General features: G+C 39.8%; 1 protein-coding gene across 2 annotated transcripts in view; it reads right to left on the bottom strand.

Annotated features, from left to right (window-relative positions):
• The window catches only part of MKX (mohawk homeobox), a 162,350-nt gene that overhangs the window by 96,840 nt on the left and 38,452 nt on the right, over positions 1 to 27,058 (bottom strand). For both annotated transcript variants that reach the window (XM_069211315.1, XM_069211316.1), the window contains exons 4-5: positions 25,025 to 25,178; positions 9,898 to 10,233 (exon numbers count right to left, since the gene is read on the bottom strand). In XM_069211315.1, coding sequence (XP_069067416.1) covers positions 9,898 to 10,233; positions 25,025 to 25,178 — 490 coding nt within the window. The remainder of the gene's footprint in view (positions 1 to 9,897; positions 10,234 to 25,024; positions 25,179 to 27,058) is intronic.

Raw genomic sequence — 27,058 nt, 5'->3', positions numbered from 1 at the left:
GTCTCTGACCAAGATCCTTTGAGAACTGCACTGCCTTCCATTGAAGAAAAGATCAAGTTTAAAGCACTATGCTTGGCTCACAAACCCCGTTATGGGAATGCCCCTGCATACTTGAAAAATAATCTTCCATGGTACAAACCAAGCAGGACGTTACGTTCAACCAATTCCCAGACAGTGAAGGTCTGCAACATCAGAAGTGAGAAGTGGGGCAGTAGGAGCTTCATCTATTCCACATTTAAACTATGGAATGACCTTCCTGAATATCTGAAAAGCCAATCCAATCTACTCAGATTTTGGAAATAGCTTGAAACTTGGCTTGCTCAACCTGTTATGATGTAATAGTAGGCTCTAGTCTTGAGAATAATTCATCAGTCAGTGTTTTTTACTTTAGCACCAAGATGCCATTGGCATTCACACACTTTAGAAAACTAATCAATATCAATAAAGAAATGTGTGAGTTGTAGGCTTAGAATTATAATTTGCATATGTTCAGATGTTGAGCTAAACAGCAATTCCCAAATTAGATCCAAAAATCTATGAAAAATAAAGATTAACAGGTATTTTCCCCTTTCTCCTCATGTTACATTTAACCCTACATCTAAGTCTTCACCTATGAATTGCCAAAGAAAGACAGTTCATAAATCTAAAGGTAAAGGATATTTTCTTTCATGGAAAAAATGTTGCATGTTGAAAAATATCTTCTACAACAGCTCCAGAAAAGAAGGATGTGCATAAAACACTTCCCAGCCCTATTTGCACACTTATGCCATTTTTTTACCTACAACAATTAGGTGTTCCACTAGGATTGGGAAGCGCTTGAGTATGGTTGTGAAACTCAACAAAGCCATGGCTTTTCAGGTATATCCATTAATCCTAGTGGCATCCACAACAATGACCATAGGAACTCTCATGTTCCCACCCACTTTTGGATTTTTTTACTGTGGAACATCCAGCAACTAGTTTGATATTCTGTTGACATACATTCTATCTTGAACTCTAACTTTCTGCTGATCCAGTTTATATGAATGAAGATATGTAATTTGTGGTTGCAGATGAAACTTCTTGTGCACCTACTAGTAATTTAGATGCTCAAGACTTTTTGTGTATTGGGATCAATGTAAATATAAATTGTTTTTATGACTAATCAATTTTGAACATAGACCAAAGCTTCCGTGTACACTGATTCCAGGACGATAATGCTGCCTGACCCAGTATCAGAGGCACAATTAAACTTCCAACTCAAACTATCATTCTTTAAACCTACAACAGAAATGTCTCCATAAACATCTGAACAGGGTAGGTAAGGAAAGAGAAGCATAAGGATAGCAAAGTAATCTTCATGGTAGCAACAACTTCCTGCTTCTAGCTAAAAAAGGTGAGAATTGAAACCTTCCTAAATCCTGGTAGATCTATCATATAAATAACAATGGCAGGAAGACGTGGGTTCTGAGCCTGTTCTAGCTACACATTTAAAAAGATTAGTTATGCATTAGTTCCGATCACTTGATATTCTTTTTTTTCCTATTTTTCGGGTACTTTTCTTAAAATGCATTCTGTTTGTTGACTTTAATTGACTTTTCTCTTGTCTGTTGGTTGTTCCTTTTAAATGTTAACTGTTCAGATTTAAGGCTAACTGAGCATGAATGTCTATTTCCCTGCTTGTAGGTAAGTGGTAGTGACACTTTTTTTTGTGTGCATATATTTCTTATTTACCCTTATGTTTGCTATTTTTTGGGATATTTTCCATTTATGACAGTCAAGGCTACATTTAAAGTGCAAATGTCTTAACACATGACAAGGTTTGATGGTTTTTCTTATACCTATTGAAACAAAAGGGCACACAGCATTGAGGAAATCGGACTTAGCTCATCTTCTTCTGTGATATAAACCAGTGTTAAGGAGAAACCGAAGAGCGTGAATGATCACTGGAAGCCTATTTTTCTGTTATTCTTCCCACTAGTACTGACAATTTGTATCCTTTTCCATTTGAAATTACGGCATTCCTTTCTCATTTAACTTTCCAGGTGATAATGAGCTGTAGTTCACAGATGTTGCTATCTTCCCCATTAACCTTAATAAAGATTCTTGGGCCCTGGCCGCACCAGGGAGTCCAAATATTAAAATATAAAATGCTTGTTGCATTTTTTTTTTTTTTTTTTAAAGCTGTGATCCTGTGGGAGTCCCACCATGATCCTGCAGGAGTCCTGTGGGACTCTCGTGAGATTGTACTTAAAAAAATATATATATTGTATTTAGACCCCAGGGGTGGTCCCTATGGGACCTCCTACAAAGTGCCTATTGAGGCAGGGTATCTCTACCCTACCCCTTTATATTAATATTCACAATCAAACTCAGGACTTCGGACTAATTATCTGAGTTTTGCAAGTGCTGCCTGCAAAATCTTTCTTCATGTTGCAGGCAGTCAGTCAGAGAGGTCACTGCCGCAGGAGTGTTTATTCCATGGGAGATAATTGGCCCTCTGGGCTGAACACTCTATTTTTTCTAATTGGGTTCGAGGAACTCTTGCGAGAGCCCCTCGAATCCAATCTCCCAGATCCACAAATATTTTTGTCCCTTAATATCTCAAAAGCAACTGCACGGATTTACACAACCTCACAAAATGCATGCTTTCTGGATCACGATCTAGCTTCCTGCCAAATTTGGTGTAATTCCATTCAGCAGTTTTTGCGATATAACTTCTCAAAAAAGTCTATGGAAAATGCATGGGGATTCTGTGTTTTGAAACCAACTTTTTTCTCAGTCCCCACTTGATGATTCTCCCCAAAATTTTCAATGCACAAAGTAGGCAAAAAAGACCCCTTTTGTGTAACGTTTCATGAAGATTATTTTTAAATTAGGAACAAGCATTGTTTGAAGGACAGAACCTAGAGAAACCTGCAGAAGAATAACTTTATTTCAAATGCAAACTCTTGTGTCCATGGAACAAGAAGTTTCAGTAGGAACTCCACAGGAACATAAAATGTATCACCCCAGCAATCAAACTGTGCACTCAGTACAGGGTTCAACTGCAAGGATAACTTTAGTCTCCTGTTTAAAATTCTACAAGTCAGTTAATAAAAAGAGATAAAACGTGAATACACAAAATATGGGTCACTCATTGGAAACATTTAAGAAAACTGAAAAACGCATCCACATAGAGTTGTAAATAGCTTACGTTCATTGAATTCCTATGGGCATACCCGTTTAACAGACAGTGGGTGATCTAGTTGGTGTGTTAAACTTAAAGTAACTACTATTTTAAGTAAAATGGGGGCTAACCAAATTTAGGTTCTTAGTGTTGAGGTTTAAACTTCCATAGTTGCAGTGCATCTGATTACACTCCATATCTGAACACAGTGAAAGATTCATGCACAGAACAGAGTGCTACTTTTTTACGCAATACTGTCTAGTCAACTGAACATGTGATTCCCAGTGCACACATTTATATGATATATGTTTGGCTAGGAGTATAATACTTGGCCTCCAAATGCTTGCTTGAACTTTTGCTACCATTCACTGATAAAACTCTTTATTAATGTTGATGGATGTTGTGTCCTGTGTTATAGGATAGCTCTGGAAAGGGAATTTACACAAGAATCTTGGTAGGGTACAAACAGTATAGGTGTGGAACGAACTACTGAACAGTGGCGTTTTCATCACGAGGGTGGGAGGGCATTGCCCCCCCCCCCCCAACCTACTGCGAGCTGTGCAGGAAAAAATAAAGTGGCAATGAAAAGATTTCATTGTCATTTTATTTTCACCGATGTGCACACTGCACATGCCCCGAGTGTAGAGTCATGCAGGGTGTGTTCGCTGTTGGCACCATGGAGGTCTGAAGCAGGGCTGACTGGATACTCCAAAGTCTGCACATCACTTTGGCTGACTGTCTTGTGCTGGCCAAAGTGACATGCACCTTTTGAAGCTTTCCACCCAGATATCTTGGACAGCTGGGTGGAGACCAAGTACTGGCCTCCAGGGCCTGAAGGAGCTTCCAGCCAGCCTACTCCATCCAAACCAGTCACTTCTCACATGCTGGTTAACACCATGAGAGCAGCATCTGGATTGGTTAGCGGAGCTCTTCATGCATCAGACAGCAAAAGAACACCGAGCGAGACGCATAGCCCGTGGATAAGTACCATTTTATAATATTTTATTTTAAATGTGTAATGCACGTAAGTGTGTTGGTAGTGTTTTATTTTGTCAGTGGTTGAGTTTTTATTAGGCTTCTTTTGGAGGGAGGTGGTATCCTATTTTGGGCTTTTCGAGAGATGGGTGGTTTACTTTGGGGTTTTGGAGGGAGAGGTGTTTTATTTTGTATTTTAGGAAATGGTGGGGCACTTCACTTTCAAAAGGTAAAAGCCACCCCTGGTATTGAAAGAAATTTGCTGCCGGTAATAATTGATTGGGACTAGTGATCAGATCCAGAGGGAACTTTGTTCAAAGAAAGACATTGCTAAACAAAATGCCATTTGATGCATGTAGCAGAGTTTCTGATGTGTAATCTCCAACAAATCAGAAAACCACCCAACTATCCTTGAACCTAAGAAAACATACCATCTGACAACGGCCAAAACGCCTCACACGAGCTCTCAGTGGGCAAAAAAATCCTTGGCAGCATTCACAGGCCTTCTGGGATAAGGGTGACAGGTACTTTCAAAAAAGGGTGGAGCTATCACTCCATCAACAACATAAGATCACGCATTCCGCGTGATCATTCAAAAGAAAGTGAGGAAAAGAAAGCACAGCAAAAGCCACTAGAGGCACAAGATATCGAGTTCTGGAAAACGCTATTGCTGAACCACTCAAGGACCAACCAAACTTTGAAAAGTTCCAGACAAAACTGAAATAAATGCTTTTCAGACAAGCCTCTAGCACAGAACAAAACAAGAAGATATATTCCACCACACCAATGGACTAGGCCCCAAGAAATTCCATTTGACACAAACAAACTTGCTGCACTAGTGCATACCACTATTCACAACATCACACACGTTGAGATATCTCAAATACTTTATTAATGAGTACTGGGAGTGTTTTTTATGAAGTCATGGGTTGTTTTTGACATTTGTGTTTATAATTGTTGTTCGTAAGCATGTTGTATTTTTTTAGTGTTCATTATTTGAGCTACATGTTATCTACTAGAAGGAAACAGCTTATTTTTTTAATTAATAAATACCACCATTTATATTTGTAATAGTGTGCAATTTTGATTATCTTTTTTGCATGGTAAATCACAATGGCTGACTCCAATGATTGCTTTGGACAACCATAAAAGCTTGATTCATTACCTATGACCAGAACTTATAAGTGTTCAAAAACATGAACAAAACACACCTAATTTAGAAAGTCAACTTTATTAACAATAGATACTGTAGACGCTGCAGATAATATTACGTTTGGCATAGTCCAAATTACACTCCAGCAATACCCTACGGAGTGATATCTCCAAAATGAAAGAAGGGCATACTAACCCACTATCAGACTTGAAGGCCTCTGGGTGATCTGATGACTTGAGCCAAACATTATCCAACAGAAGCAATTGCCTAAAGTTGTTGTGAAGTAGCTGAAACACTACCATGTTAACACCCACATAAGTAGATTACATCATTCTGACAATAGGGTTTTGGATGGCAAACAAATGTAAGGGTCGTAAGTGAATGAAGTACTGCTGCCTGAAAAAAACAATTGACTCTAAGGACATTGAAGGCTTGCATCCTAGCCAATATCCTTTATCTTTTATGATTATAAAATGGCTGCAATTTACCATGATCTTGGAACCTGATAAACGTGATCCCAAGCTTACATTAGTTAATGCCTGATTTGTGCTATCTCAGTCTTCATGCCATGTTCCAGGTAGAACAAAGAAATCCATTAGAGAATCTGAGCTCGCAGATGAGAAGTTAATATTATAAATCGATACACTATCTTGACATTACTAGATGGGTTGTGGTTTGGCTCTAATTGAAGCTTCTCGATCTTGCAAGATTGAAGACAGCAGGAGGCATATGTGATTCATCACATTTCCATTCATTATATATTCATTCAGTCCGATTATTCATTACACCATTATTAATAAAAAACAAGGGCACAGGATCAGAATTATTGATTCATTTTCCTGTAATATTGAGAGAGACTGGGTTGCGATATGGATTATCCATGAAAGCATATTTGTACTACCCACTTGTAATATAATATTTATGTATGCTTAGTTCGGCCATAAGAGGGTAAATTGCTTATTCACAAACCAGACACTTTAAGAAACAATTTTTCTTGAGTAAGTGTGTCTTACTCTTAGAAATATGGGAGTAGATCACCCTTCAACTGGAATAAGACGCAACTACTCCCAGAGAAATCTTCGAGAACCAGAGCCACAGGGAAAGGATCAGATATGTAGGCTCCAAGGATCTGTTTTCCCCTGGCATCTGGTTAGACGAGATGACTGGGAAGACAGGGGAACATATAAATATGCATGGTTTCCTTTTGTTTTATTTCTGCTTCTGGTGCTTTTGCCTTGCTCTCTGGTTATGTTTATTGATCGCAGTGAACTTATCAATTAATTATTCAAAAAAATGGCATTCAGAGCATACAAATCTATTTACCTTCGACAAGAGAAATGGTTAACAAGCATTGGCAAAGCAGAAATGTCTCCCATTGGCAAGCAGGTGCTTTGGGTAATTTGTTTCCTATTTATTTTTTGCAAGCGTATGACATGAAAATAAAAAATAAAAATATATACCCACCTAATGTGGCTACCACATGCCTGTAATAAAATTTGAAATTCAAAGGATATTGACTAGTGTAGACGTTTTAACTAGTAATTCTTTCAAATAACAAGCCTTTCACTAAGGCAACATATTTTTGATATTCAAGGAGACAAGACTAAATTATGACATAATCAAGCACTTAAATTACATGCAGCTAGAATGTTGCAATGTCACTTGCTCATTTTATAACAGCAACTTTAACAAAGTAGAAAATAAATCACCATCTAACTAGGCACACAAAGTGTAGGCAAAAGAAGTAGCCTTTATTTAAAGTACTAATAATGTATACATTTAAAAAACACACTTCGTGTCAGATTTGTCATTGAAGAGAACGGAACTATTTTTAGGCAGGTGTGATTAATGTTTGCAGGCTTTCTGCAGTCATCCAAAGTGAAGGGAGCCAATGGATACATTAGGGCGACCCATGCCACGTCCAATATGCTGTGATGGGCAGAAACCAAATATGAGTGGCAATTTAACAGACCAATAGATGAAGCCCGCTGACCTAAAGGTACACTATTCATGTGTATAATGTATGATTTGTTTGAAAAATCAAAAGCCTGGAAAGACAGCTAAAGCTGCCTCAAAGGTCAAACCTAAAAATAGACTCCACTGTACAATGCAGTTTTACACACTACAATTTGTCAAGCCAAAACTAATTTATGTACTTGCGTTTTCGTGGCACAAACAAGCAACCTCAAAACCTTTAACATGGTTTATTTTAGGTGTTAGATGTATTTGTGTACGTTAGCCTGAATAGACAGATTTACATAAGATCTCATAACAGTTTTGTGAAGCTGCATTCAAAGGCGTTCATGGCAATTTACAATGCAAGTATTTTTGTGTCCTTATTGGATAGGCTGTTTGGATGAGTTTGGTAAACCGCTAGAGCCACTTACATAGAATTTCAAAAACACTTTAAACGCTTTCAATAAAGTGACTGGAGAAGCGACGACACACTTCAAAGTGATGCTCTCTCTCTCACACTTAAGTGTCACAAGATAAAGCTATTTACTGGCAGACTGAGAGGAAGGATTACAGTGAACTTCTTACTTACAAGTTTCCAGCTCACTTTGTCAGAACAGCAGGGGCTGGGGGAAGAAATGCAGTCTGGTTGAAAGCAGTGTGAACTGCTGGTACCAAGTCTACACTTTCAAATTCTCCTTCACTCTCAATTAGAAGATACAATTATGATGCATGAATAAGACACCAGAGCAGCTAACTCGTTACAATATTCTGAGTACACAATATTATCTCTCTTGTCTTATTGTAGCTCCTTGCTGAAGGAGTCTGACACTTTTCAGGACAGACATTTTCTCGTGGTACACAATTTATGATGAAGACTATTTCTTAAGACATTGTATTCTGAAGGACATTAGTTCATCTACCAAAATGTCATGAGTGGGTATGTCTCAAATTGGTAAAATATTCCCACTGTCAGCAATAGTTCTGTTCTAATATTCTGAGTGTTGTTTTTCATACTAATGGGTACTATTGCACTAGAAACTGTAATTCATAATTCAGAGTGTCAAGAGGTCTTCTGGAACAATGGTGAATGTACTTATATTTATACTGTGCACAAACATCACAGAGCGCCAAACATCTCTGGCCCCTGTCAGAGCTGTTCTAAACTCGGCCGCAAAACTGATTGACTATGCACTAGATAACTACATTAGCCCACCACCTCCACTGGCTACCCATCACAGCCTGAATAATATTCAAACTTTGCTGCCCTGTGTAAAAGCTGTTCACAAACTAACTCCCCACCCCTCAACTAGTCAATCTACTCATCATCTTTGGGGCATTATGAGACGTACAAGGGGAAAAAGCATTATTCTATAAGTGCCTAAATTCAGAATACCTACAGCACATCTGGCGGAACAGCAGCAGCCTGGAACTCGCTGCCCTCCAATCTCAGAACAGCTGCCCCTCTCTCAATCTTCTGTAGCTCAAAGGTCACCTGATCAGAAAATTCCTAATCTAAAACCCAAAAAGACTGTTGTACTGGGGTGGTAACCATAAACTCTCACTAAATCTATGTTTCTCAAAGCTATCTTCTATTTTCCTATCTTGATCGAATCCTAAAACTTTTCGATTTATGTTGTAATGTAAAATGCCCTAATAGCAACCAGTCAAGGTGCACTAGATAAACGGGTAAATAATTAAAAAAAACAAATTGGAAAGTAACAGCGAGGGGATGGAGATTAGGAGATAATAAAAAATTGTGGCCATCAAATAGGATTTTTGTATACTTGAATTACAATTTACATTTGCATTTTACCATATTCCATATTTGCATTCATTTTAGGCTCAGGAGATTAAGGGCCTCTTTAAGAGAATGTTGGGTGGCGCTCCGTCCATCACTGTGGTGGAGGTCATTACCTCAGAGAAGCCACTGCTATGGCAGCTTTTATAAAGGCACTGTCAGTTTGTAAGTAGCTACTATGTTTCAGATGGCCGTACAGTAGACTTTTGTGTTTTTCAAAAACAAACTCCAAAAGCACAAGTTTGTTTTTAAAAAACACATGACTAATTACCCTGACACACTGGGAGTTTTCTCACGGAGTGTAGAGGTCATTTTAAATTTCTCTCTGTTCGAGAACCGCCAGGGTTTCTCCTGAAGCCCTCAACTGGGAAAAAAGTACATCAGAGTACATTTTAAAAATTCAACAATGAATATTGTATTTTGTTTTAATATTGGGAGTTGGAAGTGCTACTTTTATACTTCCCTATGAATTTCAAAGCCATCCATCCTCCTTGGTTAAGTTTAAATCGTGCCACACACAACTGAGCCTGCACCCATAATTCAGGCCTAAAGTATCAGTGTAATGGGTCATATCTAAGAGGAAAACAGATCATTTTTAAACTCATGATTTTTCCAAGGGGGGTCTCAAAGAGATTTTTATAAACTATATTTATTAACTTTCAGCCTCAATCTACTGCCATCATTGAATTTATATTCCAATCTTAAAGGGGCCATGCAGTGTAGAACAACAGTTCCCTTTAACGTGTCCTGCATGGCTAACAATCACCAGCAATACCTATTATAGAATATCGCTTTGTCTGAAGACCTATTAACACCATTTACTGGCTAGGCACTTAAAACAATATCAGCTTGTAAGGAAAGTTTTACCTGTGCGGTACACAAAGTTGCCCTCTGTCTCGGAGGACGATGGAGAAACTAATTCTTCTTCAAATTCGTTGGAGCTGAAGGACCCCGAATGGTTTCTCTGCCGCGTTTTTTCCATCATGGCCGCGTTGGAGGCCATCACGTGCCTCAGAGAGTCATTGAGGTAGCGGTGCAATAAACTGCTCTTGTACTTCGGCGGAGACACGTAATCGTCGTGCGTGCTGGTCTCCGGCCTCGCGCCCGCCTTAATCACCGAGCCTTCACTTTTAATCACAGTGTGGTGAACTGCTTTATTATACACCCCGTCATTTGTGTGGATTCTTGCGGGATTGTCACCATCTGAAGAATAAAACAGATTCATTTATCAAGCAAGTTTACACAAACTATCTACAGTGATATTTGGTGCGACGTAGATTGTTGCAGGACACAATAACCACAACGAAGCAAACCGTGTGGTACAAATACATTGGAAACGCGGGGGAAATTACCATTATCCCCAAAAGCATGTGAATGTTTAGCACCTAAGTAAATTCAAATAAACGTGATTGCTTTTTAATTCCGAGGCTTAATCTCTAGTGTCGTTTTCATGCAACTCACAGAAGAGGCACATTTTTTTCTCCTAGGGATTGCACGGCAATCGCATGCTTTGGGAACCAGAAGAGCTTTTAAAAAGAGCATGGCTTTTCCTCGGTCTTAAATTACACATTTATGCTACTGTTTCGCAGTGCTGAGTTCCCTGCCTCATAAAATATGTCTGACAGTATAGCATTTAAGGACTGCTCGGCTGTTCTGGTTTCTTTCAGGAAAGAGACACATATTAAATCACACGCAAGCATATCTTTGTGGCAACTAATGGGCAACCCGCACCCCAGCTCTGCATGTCACAGGCCCACCCATGCGAGGACTTTACAAATGCCAGGTGCGCTGTTTCACCAGGGCAAGAAAATAAGTAGGTAAGCCTGCTCAGCAATAGTCTCACTTTTTTCCAACGCGTTCATAGCTCTTCTAGTCAAACAACGGAGATATATATTGATCATTGCAACATTGGCAATAGAACTCTAAAAAACAAGGTTTAAAAAGACAATATTAGTTTTTAGAAGATGAGCCAGAAAAAAATAATGGCTAACAAAGTTAAAGTTTCATGAATAATGAATTAACAATTACATATACTGAGAATCGTCGATACTGTCATGTCATTACAGGAACACACCAACTAAAACATCTAAGTCAGGTTGCACCACTACATTTACGGAGAAACTGGTTGGCAGAAAGAGAAACAACAAACAGACTTAAGATAATTTATTATAGCCAAAACAGCTTATTACTTAGTTACACTCGCATCCAAGTCAAAAATCTGACCGTGTTCTCTATCAACCATATCCAACCATCAAGACAGCAGTGTCAACACTCACCATTACCTTGTGTTACTAATTTAATACTTTCTTGTATAATACATTTTCCAAAATGCAAAATCACCTCTGATCTTTATGCACTCCTAAAGGGTATTTTTGCTAATCTTTTTTGCACACCTTTGTTTAAAGCAGATAGGAAAAAAGTGCCTGAACATAAATCCACAGATCCGCAGAATCAGGATATGTAGACATTTCTGCCCACTAGAGGGAGTTGGCACAACTTAACAAGCATTTGCAATGCAACAGGTCTCGCGTTTGCTCATGTTAGAGCTGATCGCGTTGTAAACTCCTAACCCGACTTTTCATCTATCAGCAAAAGTGCTTTTATGTACGTAACCCGAAAAAGTGAAATTAACTGTGTAAAGCGCTCGACTTCTGCCAAGTGAAATCGCGCCAGGAAAATAGAGAAAAAAGTAGTCCACGATCCGACAGAAAAAAGCGAGCCTTGCATGTTTTCTGTAATTGGTCGATGAGCTCCAGGAGGGCTAGCTACCGGAAAAGGCATGACGTATGCATGCCTTCCACTAATGAAAGCAAGCAGATTTTACTAGGCAAGCCCACGAACCAATGAAAAACACTGACGTGACGTCGACAGGGCTCCGAGCCCTTTTCTAATACCTAAAGCGTCTCGCTGCGATACGCATGCGCAAGCGCATGCAACGCAGGCTCGACCCTAAAAAGGACCAAAGAAAGCAGATTTTCTGCATTCCTAAATTGAGAGGTAGGAGTTTCCTATGGGGGGGGGGCATTGGTAAGACAGTGAACATCTACAGATTCTTTACTTTATAACTTTTTAATCCATTTCTGATATTTTTGTATCCAATTTGCATGTTGAACCTCACATCATAAAAAAATATTAATTAAATATGTGAGTGGATGGGAACCGTTTCAAACACTCCAGTTTTTCCTGTGGCTGTTGACAATGTTCAAGGAATGAGGATCCATGATTTCCAAAGAATCCTAAGTGTAAATTCCATTATGTTTGTTACTCCACAAAAAGTGAGAACTCTATGAAAATTGTAGCGGGTGATCTACTATGAGATGTTAAATGGGCCATCCAGGGGAGTGATAATACATACCAAAGCACGAACTGATGGCATCAACAATTCATCAGTCTAGAATGCCAGCTGTTGACTGTTATTGTTAGGAATGCAGGACTGGTTAAAGAGAACAGCTTTTTGTTTCTCTACACTACCCTTAAAAAGTCTAATTTCATATCAGTATATCTTGAGAAGGTGCTAAAACGTACCACTCGCCACTTTAAAACTTGGTTTTGGTAAAAGCACTAGTAAGACTTCTATGTCTTCATCAATAACATCATAATGCTATATTACTTCCTGCCTTTATGAAGACCATTAATTCAAGAAATGAAAGTCAGATATTGGTCACCCTCTAACCATCAATTGGTAGACAAAACCCAAAACAGGAATGTGTTAGGAAATGAGATAAGCACAGGCAGGTGAGTAACCATAAGGAGCACAGGGCTGGAGACTTTGGAGAACACATCAGTGGAAAGTAAAGACGTGGCAAACACTAGACCGCTAACTGACAGACTCTTAGTCACACACTTTCTGGTTGGGTTCACTTCTGGGGTATTAGGGGCAAACCTATATTTAAGGCCATCATTGACATACTGCCTTTGCCTGGTAATGAGTTGTGTGTTGTTGTGAATTTTTGCTTTAGTAACAGTTTTCACCCACTTTCCATCTATCACATTCATTGTTTTCTTCCCTCTTGGTTACTTATTGGTAGATTTACCATTAGACCTCCCTTTATCACGTGTGCTGTGATTGTTTGATACCCTTGGGTATCTTTCTCTTGCTTACCTTCTCATCTTCTGACTGACTTGGTCTGCAATGGCGTCCTGGGGAACAATGTTTTTGGTGTAGGCAAAGGGATTTCTCCCCAAAGAAAAATATTTTCCCAGTAGAGAAAAAAGAAGGAAACAAGTCCAATTGTGTACAGGGAAGGCATTTCCCTATATGCAATTGCACACTATCCACAATTATGTATGCAGAAATTCCTCTGCATGGGCATATACAGAAATTTTCAGTTTGCAGGAGTACATCTGGAACCTGCATCTGCTAAAGGTATCTGGATGTACTGTGGCAAGCTGATGTGAGTTAAAAAAAGGAAATCTGCACCCATGCGAATTTGTTAGCAAAAGGGGAAGGTATACAAATTATCTAAAAAAAATGGGCTTAGAGCTCCATGGCTTTCATACAGGAAGCAGCACTGCAGGTTGTGTACAAAGATTAATTTTCTGTTCTAAAAAAACATAGTGATTGAGAAAATGTGAACAGTAGTAGGCAAATGTTTATTGAAAGGTTAATTAACGCACTTTAATAAAAAAGCAGTATAAGAAGTAGCAGTTCGAGTGTTTCAACAGGCATCTAACTTTGTGCAACAAGGTTGTTCATACAGAGAAACAAGTTTTACACAAAAGCACAAATTAGCCGATCAGTACTTCTTTTATGGCCAGCAAATGTTGCTGCAACCCAAAAACTAAGGACGTCACCATTAAAGTGAGCAACATGACTCCACCCCAACGCTGAGTTTCTGGGTGGCGCATATAATAATGGTTGCTAAAAATAATAATTAAAAAAACAGTAAAAGTTCGTGGAACTGGAGCATTTAGTCACAGCGTTTACCCTTTTACAATTTAGCCGATGAGTGCCTGTGTTTTCTCACACAAGTAATAAATAACCTCCTCCCTAACGGCAGTAATGTCAGACATTGCATTCAGATTTTAGCCAGCAATTTTGTCCTCAAATTAACTCACTAAGAATACAGCAAATACCAAATGGATTATTAACCTTTACAAACGCAAGTCTGGCTCTGATTTGAGAATGGTTTGCGATATTTTGTGATTACCACCAAATAAAATTATAGAAACCTGCTGACAAACGCTTGCTCACATTCCTATATTCCAGATTTGTGAACAGGGGATCATGTTTTTTCCTTCCCACGCATCTAAGTTGTGAAATCATTGCTACTGGATAACTTGTGCTCACTAAATATAACTTTCAGCGAAGCTTTGTAAACAATCCCGTATGCTTGGGTGTTTCTTCTGTGGTGGCATTTTTGGGATTTTAATGCGCTGAGGTTCTCACTATCTCTTGCTGTTCTTCTCCCCATTTGCATTCACTTCGGTTGAACCGTTTGTCCCTAATAAATATAATGTGAAATATTCAGCTCTCAAATAAACAATAATAAGATCAATTTGCCAACTCACATTTTTTTAAAGTTCAAGAATAATACGTTTTGCATTAGGTCTAAATCAACACTAATTACCATAGCATTGCAGCTGAATTCGATTACCCAGTTCTGGGATTACATACGTCTATATTTGAGTTTGTGTCACTAGAAATGTGAATCATTGGTACCAAAGACATCATACGTATACTTTATGAACTGTGACTTTTGGATATATTTGAGAGCTGAGACCACAAATTAGATTTTGCAAGATATTTTTATTACCAATATCAATTTTACTTGCAATAAAATACCTTGCTGTTGTGACTTGAACCTAAAGCAATGTCTCCTCCAACCCGTAAGTAGTGAAGATGAACAGCCAAAAACTGAAGGAAAACTACATTTGAGATGGATTATATTGGAAGAAAAAGAGAGTGTGCTGAAATGTGATGTAGAGGAAAAAAGAGAAAAAGATAGAACAAAGAGTTTCACCTACACTTTTATGGAGGAGCTCCTGTCTATTAGAGAGCTATTTCAGCTCCTCCCTCCCATCCTGCCCAGGATGACTCATCAAGATGTGAATGGCCCATCAGGCACACCTAAGTTCCCGTTGTGTGTGGCTGACTAGAACAAATGGACAAGAGCCAAGCTGTCACCCACCCAAATGTGTATTCAGATACAGGCAGAGGCACAAAATGGTTAAAGTGTCATTTTCAGACTTGCAACTTGAAGTCCAACTTTACCATCAGTTGTGCTTTTAAATTGTGAGTCCAGGGACACTAAACTCAAAAAATCTATCTGGTCATGATTAGAAATTACAGTTATAAAATGTAATAAGGCAATCCCAATGTTAAACTATGGGAGTGATAGGCATTGCAGTAGTGAAAAATCAATGTAATAGTTGGGACCACTGCCTGCTCTGAAAAAACGTTTTCGCATGCATTCACAAAGGGGAAAGGGTCCATGGGGACCTCAATTGTTTTGCGACCAATCACAAAACAATCATATATACAATTTAGATTTGATATTATTAAGGGATGCCCTTGACAAGCCCCTTCCTAATACCGAATCGCAAAACCCAAACTGTGATTCGGTAACAAGTTACTGAATTGCAGTTTGGGCTTTGTACATCCCAAAAAGCATTTTCACAACTGCTGTGTACCACTCTGCCTTTTTATATTGTTTCTTCCAAAAGCTATGAGATGCAAGAAACCCAAAAAGAGTTTAAATGTATTCTCCAAATGATACAAGATGACTTATGAAAGTGTGTGACTTGCAATGGAGTATTAGCCGTTGGAGTACAGGTAGGTCCAAGGAAATGGTAAGGACTATCCTTACATAGAGGGTTTGAGGTTTATCCAAACCACCGCCAGTATGGGACATTAATGTACGAAAATATAGTTCAGCTCTTCTTCTATTGGGTATACTGCTGTCTGCAGTGTTGGATCTTCATACGAGTTGCAATGGTGTCATTCCCAAGTAGATTTCTTTGTTGTCCCTGGCAAATTGTATCATCCACTACATCAGGCTTCTCCAGCGAGTAGCTCGTGAGCAACTGGTAGCTCTTTAGCTACCTGTAAGAAGCTCTCCTCCATGCAGCCAGAGAACTAAATTTGAAGCTTGTACTTGAATTAATTAAAATATGTTCATAAAAATTTTAAAGTGTGTATTTAAAACAAAGATGTCTGTAATTTCAGAATTCAAAAGCTGATGTTTGTAGAAAAAAGCTTGAATTTCTAAATTAAAGCTGATATTTGATTGATACAAATCAAACAGTGTTGGGGTGACTATTACTATAAACTTAATGCTAGGGCATTGGAGCTATGGCTGGTATAGATCACCCAGGGAGAGACATTCCACATTATTGCCGGCAACCGTGCCTACAACAATGAGATGATTACTGGTAGCAATCTTGCGTATGTTGGCCACTAATGTAATCTTGTCTGATGTGGTTACTACTACATCACTAATAATATAAGTAGCTTAGGAGGATTTTCATTAAAAACAAGTAGATCTTTTTACAGAAAAGTAAGTTTAGAGACCATTGCCCTACATAAAGGTAAACCACAGCAATCTCATCAGGACAGACTTGCTGCTGAGAATGCGTACATTTATCATTGTAATATTTGAGTGTGCTATAAAGGTTTTTGCTAGTGTAGTTAATATGTCCATTACAATGTGTTGGTGGGTTTGCCCAATATGCCTCCTTGTGCTATTGTTAGATCACTCTCACTCCAGGAAATATTTAAGTATGCCCAGTTGTTTTACAGCATTCACCCAGGTCTCGACAAAGGAATTCGTTGAGTTGTATGAATGCGAGTTTCTGTTTTCTACTTCATCCATCCATTGCTCGATTGCCCCAAATGTGTTGTTAATCTTGTTCTGTATTTCAACATTCAAGAGCCATAGAGTGAACATGGCACACATGTTTTTAGACAAAGGTCTATTTGGAGGTGAGTGGTGGGGGATCCTCGGCTTTTAGATCACCATTTAAATGAGACTATTCTGGAGGAGTTACATTATAATCTTGTGCTGACGTAAGCAGAGTTTTCACCCAAGCTCATTGCCATGCGCTCCCCTCCCTGCCGTACACGCCAATCATTGTGTCTCCGTCTCTTCCATCACAAATGCTCCAGTAACTATTCTCAGAATCTTCCATAGATCATTGGTCCATCTCTTTGAATTACGATTGTTTTCATCATCTCAGTGCAGTGCAGGTGAAAGAGAAGCAGAGCTTGCAACAGCCACCCACAGTGAGTTCTTTCATTTGGTGTCCTAAAATTCCAGCATCTGGCAAAACAGTGATGCTTCATGAGCATCATCAGTGTAGGTGGTACTGTTAATATATTGGAATGGAGGTATGTAACTTTACTTGCATTTTAGGAATTAATGGTTCCTTAGAATGCTGATGAACTATACTTCGGGGAGTCCTTATAACATACATTTATGCTAGTTGGCTCGTCACAGTTACCATAAGGGAAGGCTCCTGGCAGCACTTTGCATTACTCTCCTGCCATCCTATTTTGAGCAATCCTGTAAAAAACCAATCTCTCAACGTAAGAACAACGTTCTTAAGCTAAACACCTATAAGAGTTCAAGGACCTGAGATCTAGATGGCTAGGACCTCATCCTTAGGCCCCAGTGCTCCTTCACAAGTTAAGCTTGGAAGCCACTGAGGTGAAACTCCAATTGGAAGCCTTCAACAGGCAGCTGGGTCAAACCAGCAAACTATAATCAGGAAATTAGGCTTAACAAAGTACTACTTCCAATCCCTCTGCTCATCATCTTCTTCAACCAACTTGATCAAAATGTTAATGTTTACATCAGAGACATTTTTTAAATTTCTATAATTGGAGGTATATTGCTTGAGGACCACGCTAATTTACAATTCTCCAGCACATGATCTAGTTTCTTTTCAGTAGCATTATTAAATTACTATGTTATGGAAGTGGATTTTTTATTTTTTACAAGAACTTTAAGTGAGAAGTTTGCTCATACTTGGCACAAGCTTTCTTCATCGAGTTACATTTAATGTTACAGCGAGCTAATCTAGTTACCATATTAGAATTTGTGCTCATCTCTTCTTTATATGCAAATGCAATTAAAATGTTTAATGTCAAATTTTACTTTCATGAAATGTGATTGTTTGAGTCATAAGAATTTTAAACCATAAAACTATAGGAATTTTAATATTTATCAAGCGCAAGACATACGAGTTGAAATCCTATATTTAACAATGCTTACCCCTGACACAATAAAAATCTAACAGCCAGGACAAATTGTCAGTTTTAATTACGAAAACGAGAGTTAGCAGACTTTAGTGAACACCACACTGTTTATTCGTGATTGATGCATTATTCTTGTTGACTTCATCTTCAAAATGTTTCTGATGTCTCCAGCACCTATGGTCAACATTATACGTGTCCAGGAACCACATTTCACATCTGATGCACCTCAAACACTGCAGTAACTGTTTCAGTTTGGAAATAAATAATTCATTTGAACAGTACTGAGCCCATTTTTTCGCGTTTGACGTAATCTAATTTATTTTCAAATTCTATGAGGTTTTATAATTCTCTGGACCATTTTACACTGTGTAATAAAATAAAAAGGCGCACTCTTACTCGCTGGCTTAAACTTTTCAAAATAAAACGTATTTTGTCAAAATCTTAAATTAACTTCGAGATTCCATCTGACTTTTGAGAATGATAAATTATAGTGTCATTAATAAGGAATAAGAATCTGCACTTTACCGAGAAATGTCTTAAACCCACAATATTTTGTAATATCCCGTTTGGCTTACAGAGGGCCTAACTCAATTAGAGCCCAACCTAACACTTCTCGAGAAGCTTCTCTCTTCAGTCATAAACAACAATGCCAGTTTGGGAGACAGGGTGATTGGAATATGGTGTACTTTATTCAGGATCTGGCATTTGGAGGCCCAATATTTGTAGATCATATGGCATGTTTATATCATTGTAAAGAAACCTTCCTATCACATTGTGTCATCTGAGGCACGGTAGGGAAGGGATTTTGCCCCCTTTCCGTAGGTGTGCAGGTGTAAAATATACTCAGTGGATATACTTGAACAGAATGAGTCTAAGCTTTGCTGAGACTGTGAGTGTACATGTGACCATTTTGGCAATTTTGAGAACTAGCAGAAACATGTCTAGAGATAACAGCACTGGCTGCCCAACAAGGGTGAAAAACTAAAGACTGTCACTGAAGTAAGGGCCAGATGTACGCATTAGCGCCTCGCAAACAGCGAAAAACGCCGTTTGCGAGGCGCTAATGCCCTCACGCGATGCAGAAACACATTTTGCGAGTCGGAACCGACTCGCAAAATGTGTTTCCGACTTGCAAATAGGAAGGGGTGTTCCCTTCCTATATGCGACTCGCACCGCAATGTAAGTTGATTTGCGACCGCCAAAGCGGTTGCAAATCAACTCTCAGTTACCATCCACTTGAAGTGGATGGTAACTGATTTGCAAACGGGAAGGGGTCCCCATGGGACCCCTTCCCCTTTGTGAATGCTCACAAAATTATTTTTGCAGAGTAGGCAGTGGTCCTATGGACCACTGCCTACTCTGAAAAATACCGAAACAAAAAGGTTTCTGTATTTTTTTCTATTTTCAGCTCGTTTTCCTTTAAGGAAAACGGGCTGCAAAGAGAAAAAAAACTGCTTTATTTAAAAGCAGTCACAGACATGGTGGTCTGCTGTCTCCAGCAGGCCACCATCCCTGTGAGTGCCTAGACTCGCTATGGGGTCGCAAACTGCGACCCACCTCATAAATATTTATGAGGTGGGTCTTTGCGACCCCATAGCGAGTCGCAGAAGGTGTCTGAGACACCATTCTGCATACCAATTTGCGAGTTGCAAATTGCGAGTCGGAAGGACTCGCAATTTGCAACTCACAAATTGCTTTCTAGCTACATCTGGCCCTAAGTGTTATCATGCACTGCATTTAGTATACTGCATTGGAGTGAACTGAGTGCTGAGATTTGAGGCAGTGCACTCCCACCGTGTTTATTTGAAAAGGCTCCCTTGACTAATGAGCTCTCAAGCTCTGGCTGATGAACCTGCACTCTGTGAGTGATACATAGACCTGAGAAGACTTTAGGCAAGATTTCCTACACCTCCAAAACAATAAGTTGTCCTCTACCAAAGAAGGACAACTATCCTAAAATGTGTCTAAAGATACACAGCAATGGTTGCACTAACACAAGTGAAAAACTAAAGCCTTTCACTGACGTGTTATCATGCACTGCATTTACCATAATGCATTGGGGCAAACTGAGGGCTTATATGTGAGGCTCCAACCCTCTTTTAGTTTTATTTTAGTCAGCCTGTCAGAAGTATTGCTTACAAGGCAGCAGTACATCTGTAAATGTTTTTCCCTTCCGATGGAGCCATTGTTAAATTTGCTTCTAGAGGGTTGTATTCTAGAATGTTTATCAGCACCTTTCTATGACTATTCAATGTGTGTCTCAATTGAAGATATTCATAAAATATAGGTCTATGTATGTCGAGTCAATCAGACGTTTCTAGTTGTGATCTCATATGTAGCCAGCCCTTGAAACACCAATGTTTTCTCAATATGAGAATACACAGAGATAATTGACCTATGTCAACCATGCCCCATGCCAGAGAGGTGTCCAGTTACGTGTCTTACACCAATCTTAAAAGACCACCTTGGTGATCAGGAGTAAGGATGGAAAAAAGGGGCGTCCACACAGTGCATGGAGCATGACTGGTTCCGTCAGTTCCAGTAGATCCTTCCAAATGACTGAATCATATGTGCATCCGAACAGACAATTGTTAAAAGTGGTCAGATGGACTGTGCACCCTGGGATCTTGACTAGATGGAGGCTCACTCTGGGATGTGTTCCCCAATGTTATATTTAGTTCAATGATTGTTGTGGCCTTACAATCGGCCATATGTAAATCTCTGATATAGTTTTTTTTTAAACAGTGATTTATTACCAGGTGTGACTATGAAGACAAAATGAGTGCTTGGAAGTTTGGCCTGGCAGGCCAAGATGGCAGACACTCTGCTCTGATCTCCCGACCTGGCCAGAGCAACCACCTAAATCCCCCATGCTGCCGGGGTCAAAATAAGCGTGGGCTGGTCTGCTTGTTGCCCTGATGGCCTAATGCCCCTGTTGGACCATGGACAGATGGCCTTCACTGTATAATCCAAGCTTGTGAGTGGCAGCGAGGGCAGCTCAAAGTGAGCCAAGATGGTGGGTGTAACTTCTCTGTGTGGCTGACAGGGTGGCTAGAATGTCATGGCCACCACCAGGAGCTTAATCACAGTGGTAGGCCTCTCACTGACCACCCAAAAGGACACTCCTGTCCGAACTGCTTGACCAGCCTCCATCAAGTGCTTTACCTCAGTACACAGTGGGAAAGACACCAGGAGAGCCTTCAAGTAAGTGCCCGCTACTGCTGAATAACCGCCGTACCATGCAGCTCAGATAGGCCTGGCTTCATGAGCATCTCACCAAGCAGATCCCCTGATTCATGAGCATTTCACCCAGCAGATCCTCTGAATGCCATGGGCCTCTTAGCAGAGGCCAGGTGTTGCTCCTTATTATATGCCACATTGCAGACTACAACAAAGGGTCCCTGCGATCCCTGTCCTCTAGTTTGCTCCAACCCTGATTTACCCAAAGGCCCTTGATCCAGTGGGGACACTAAGATAAGTTTACAGGGGACTGGCCTGCCACCCCCTACCATGTCTACTACAGAAAGCACCAACCACACCAGAAGGAAGCACTTGGGGGATACTCTGATCGACTAGTGGAAGCCACCCATCTCAACCTCCTGGACACGAGTGAAAAGGCACTGCCTTTTTGGGCCCCATCCAATATTGTTCAATAGAAACCTAGGGCCTGCACTCAGCTGCATGTGCTGCCCACCTTTGCTGCCAGTTGCATAAGTGCTGCTGGGAATTGTTAACCTTATTGGGCCCAACCTGCCACCCCCAGAGGGGCTGTGATAAGTTCATCTCCTCACTCACAGGCTCCTGTAGCAACATTTGCATTGTCTGGCAGGTCTGAAGCACCTATACTGCTTCTGCTCTCCTGACCTCTGCCTCAGAATCTGCAAAGGTCCTGAATCAAGGGTCAAGGCAAACCAACTGGCTCTAAGGCATGAAGCAAACCAACTGGCTCTAAGGCGTGAAGCAAAGTATTAAATGTTTATAGATGTGCCTCACACACACAAAAGGTTATGAGATGGATGCTTGCTAATTAAAAAAAACACTAGTAATCCCTTTGGGCAGCATTCCAACCCATCGCTTTTCACTCACTGTACTACCCTAGACAGTGGTGTACCTTATGCAAATTAGTACTGACCCTGTTACTCATGGGAACAGTCTATGCAGAACTGACAGGTGATGTCTCCTCCAAAAGGGTACCCATACAACCCCAGACTGGTTTTGGCCTGATAAAATCTCGTCCTGGAGGTCCAGCTTGGATCTCATGACACAGTGAGCAAGGGATCCAAGTCTAGTCATAAGCTTGGCCATTTAGGGAATTACATCGAACACATTAAATATGATGGAAGGAATGCTCGCAGGTTGTCTAAACGACTCACTTTCTCTGGGTAGCATACCAGCCAATTGTTTTTCACCCACAGTGCTGCTCTACACAGAGGCTGACAATACAACTCAATACTGACCCTGCAACCCATGGAAACAGTTCATATGGATGTATCACAACATGCATTCAAACAGAACTACTGTACATGCATCTGCTCAGCTACACACATACATAACTCAAAACAGACACACATCCGAATCAATAATACACCTACAAACTCACATTCACAAACACTCCCATAGAAATACACACTCCCGCCTGCCCACTCTTACTCATAGAGTGGGATGTTAAATGAGTGAGTATTATGTATGTTTGATGAGCGTGTCAGATAAGGAAATGCCTTCATACTCACTATTCAGAATGAATGAGTGTAGTCAGTCCATCAGTTGTTTGTGCATTGTTAGTAAGAAAAACAGAGATACTCACTTCAATCAGTTTAAAGCACCAAGCACCCCAAAAGAAAAAAATGTCAGGCTAGAGAAAAAAGGTTACAGCGACACTCATGTGGAGTTGGGAACCTGTTTATTACTCAATATGTGCAATGCAACTGAAATGAAATCTCACCAGTCAGTGAATAGGTAGCTCATAGAGCACTTGTAACCCTGCATCTGCTTTGTCACCATAACCCGCTCACTTAGCCCGCAAATACATTGTGGAACAAGTAACACTGTCATCATTCAGCGAATGAGTTTCTAATATTCATTCACTGGCGACAATGTGACTTGCAAACTCCGTACTGAGGCCCATATTTATACTTTTTTTTAGCGCTGCATTTGTGCCGCTTTTTGACGCAAAAGCGGCTCAAACTTACAAAATACATTGTAAGTTTGAGCCGCTTTTGCGTCAAAAAGCGGCGCAAATGCGGCACTAAAAAAGTATAAATATGGGCCTTGGTGTTCCTAAACCGCGCAGAGTGGTAACTCTTATCCTGTCCTCTGAGGCAAGCACCTTCCAACTGTAATTTGAAATGAGATCACAGACGATGTTGAAATAAGTCACCTAAATCGCCGCTAAATGTAATGTGAATGCGTTTTTGCTAAACAATTGTGCATGATTAGGACAAGAAACCAGCTTTATAAAATCATTTAGATTTTTCCCTGTTCAAAACTAATGTTGCGTTCAGCTTGAAAGGATCTAACTCCAATATTTATACTCTTGTGCCGCATTTGCGTCATTTTTTGATGCAAAAGTGGCATAAACTTAAAAATATAATTGTATTTTGTAAATTTGCACCACTTTTGCGTCAGAAAGTGAAGCAAATGTGGCGCAAAAAAATTATGAATATGGGCCTAAGGGCCAGATGTAGGAAAAAAACAAATTGCGACTTGCAATTTGCGAGTCCGTGCGACTCGCAAATTGCATCTCGCAATTTGGTATGCAGAAAGGTGTCTCAGACACCTTCTGCAACTCGCAATGGGGTCGCAAAGACTCACCTCATTAATATTAATGAGGTGGGTCGCATTTTGCGACCCCATTGCGAGTATGGGCACTCACGGGGATGGTGGCCTGCTGGAGTCAGCAGACCACCATGTCCGTGACTGCTTTTTAATAAAGCAGTTTTTTTTTTTCCATCTGCAGCCCGTTTTCCTCAAAGGAAAACGAGCTGCACTTGGGAAAAAAAACGAAACCTTTAGTTTCGGTTTTTTTCAGGGCAGGCAGTGGTCCATTTGACCACTGCCTGCCCTGAAAAAAAATGTTTTTTTCCAATCACAAAGGGGAAGAGGTCCCATGGAGACCCCTTCCCGTTTGCGACTGGGTTACCATCCACTTCAAGTGGATGGTAACTGCGATTTCATTGGTCGCACATGAAATTGCATTGCATTTCGAGTCGCAAATAGGAAGGGAACACCCCTTCCTAGTTGCGAGTCGGAAATGCATTTTGCGAGTCGGATCCGACTTGCAAAATGCATTTCTGCATAGCAAAGAGGCATTTGCGCCTCGCAAACGGCGTTTTTCGCTGTTTCCGAGGCGCAAACACTTTGCTACATCTGGCCCTAAGTCTCTTATTGAGAATTAAAGTCTTATTAATGAAACATGGCAGGTAAAAGTGATACTTTCTTTTAGGATATACCCCGGAGAACTAACTAACGGAGTGAAAGAGGAAAGGTGCATTTTACACACCTGCGTTAATGGACAGTGTGCCCCATGAAAGATTGTCCATAGTAGTAACTTTAGGTACAGGGGCTGGAAAGGGGTTGTAATAAAGGTGGCTGTGTAAGATGCATATTTATATATATATATATTTATATCCTAGCAGTTAACTTACGATACAAACAATACAAGACCCTGTATTACTTTGGCTAGAATGCAAGGAGGGCAAAAATAACAAATATGTGCTTGAGAACTAGTCTAATCCTTCAGGTGATATTGACAGAAAGTGAAAAATATAGTACATATTAAAGTTTATGTGAACGTACCTTCAGAGCATGAATCTTCGCTGCTAACACTTAGCCTCTCAGCATTGCCTTGAACATATTTGTTGTACAATTTTATCCGTAAAGCCCAGCTTAGATCTGGCTGCCTGACCGTATTTTTAAGGCGGCGTCTTGCATTGGCAAACCAGTTGGAGACCTGAGAAATAAAACAGATAGTTTTAATTTATCTTCAAAGTGTTCATGTATTTCTGAATATGAGCACTGTTGTAATATTGTCCATTGCACTACAAGGCCCTCATCGTCCCTTACTTTTTCTAATGTAGCCAGAAATAATTTTGAATATGTATTTGCATCCACACAAAGAAGAGTAATAAACCTGTAACTACAGGAATGAGATGATCACACTTGATAAAAAAATAGATGCAAAAAAAGATTCCCTCCTTCATTCTAGAATGGGGGCTTGTTGGAATGCTGCTGCACAAACTGGGAAGAACTTGTGGCCCACAATAGAATATCTGCTTCAACAAGGTTGCTGGAATATTACAGGTACGCTATTGGGACTGGGGCGTCACCAGCTCCTATGGCCTTCAAGACTGACTTCACCATCATCTTACTCCATAGTCACAGCTGTTGTTTTTTTAAAACAAGGTGTACATTTGTGCTTGTGGAACTTATGTGATGAGTGTCTACAATCTTAGACCTAGAGTGCATATTTAAAAGTCGCCTTTTCAAGGATGTGCCACCAAATATGAAGAATAACATCAGAAATTATGCAGTTCGAGGTGTGTGGGTACAATTGGCAATGGGTAAGGTAATTTTAATCAACAAACATGCCCGTAAAATAATAACACAGCTGAGAGGAGTGCTGGCGCACAAAACCTGAGACCCACATCTAATTAAATCATATCTATGCAGCCCAGGGCTGGGCCCCTGAGTTGCCAGGTATTAGGCCATGGGAATGGCATTTATTAGCAAAGTAATTCTGCATTACAACATATAGGTGACTGTTGTGGAATACATATTCATGAGCATGAATTTCATCCATCTAATAAAGTCAGTCAGTCAAATTGAATTTAGGACCGTGTTTGAAAGTGGACAATAGAATTACATACAATCTCCATCAACATGTGAACTGCTTAACAATATTTGCATCATCACATTTAGTTCTCAACCCACAAATACAATAGTCCCCATTTTTCTGACCAGTACTAATCAATTCTGATCAAGTAAGGAAGAGATATAACTGCATTCGAAATTTCAATAAAGCCAATCTCCGTAATCGGCTTGGTAAACTACCAATCTATGGTTATATATCGAAACTCCTTGCCAAGACTTTCTTCAAAACATGGTTGAGCCTGTGCAAATGAAATAGTATGAATCACTTTCTCTTGAACCTTGTTGTTGAACCTTGTTGTGTCAGGGCCTTCATCTCCGACTTTGATAGGGTTAGTTTTAAAGTGGGGATTTATAGATTTATATGGAGTGCACTACATATCCCATATAGACCTTTTCTTATCTTCTGTGTCTATTTCAGGTCACATTTTTGTTATTTCCTCTCTACCCAGCGTAGCAATGTTGCACTGATGCAAGTTGCTAAGCATTGCCTCAAAGTGCAGAGTATAATACCAAACTAATAAAAAATAGGATATTGAATTCACTTCAGCTCTTATAGCCTAGATTATTGGTGTTTTTCAGAGGCTAAGTAAATATTTTAAACTTTGATGTCTACCATTCAAACAAACAATCTCTGCCCCACACAATAACTGTGGTCATTCAGAGAGCGCAGGCCTTAGGGAAGGACCTTAATAATCCCTACTAAATTTCTTAAGCCTCAGTATTGAAGCAGTACTTCTAATTTTTAAGTTATCAATAAGCTATTTCCATTTAGGAATCTTGTGGAACACCATCCCTAAATATTCATAGGCTATTACGTCCTCTATATTTGAGATGCCAAAATACAATGAAAGAGAGGAAGGTCTTGACTCAAACAGCATTACCATCCATCTTTGGACTAAGAGGGGTTTTTAATAAAACAGAAAGAAGATCTGCTAAAGAGAGGGAAACAATATTGATGCC

This window comes from Pleurodeles waltl, chromosome 10, assembly GCF_031143425.1.
Source record: "Pleurodeles waltl isolate 20211129_DDA chromosome 10, aPleWal1.hap1.20221129, whole genome shotgun sequence".
Lineage (NCBI taxonomy): Eukaryota > Metazoa > Chordata > Amphibia > Caudata > Salamandridae > Pleurodeles > Pleurodeles waltl.
The sequence above is the reverse complement of the archived record's forward strand: the minus strand, read 5'-3'. Positions and strand labels throughout refer to the sequence as shown.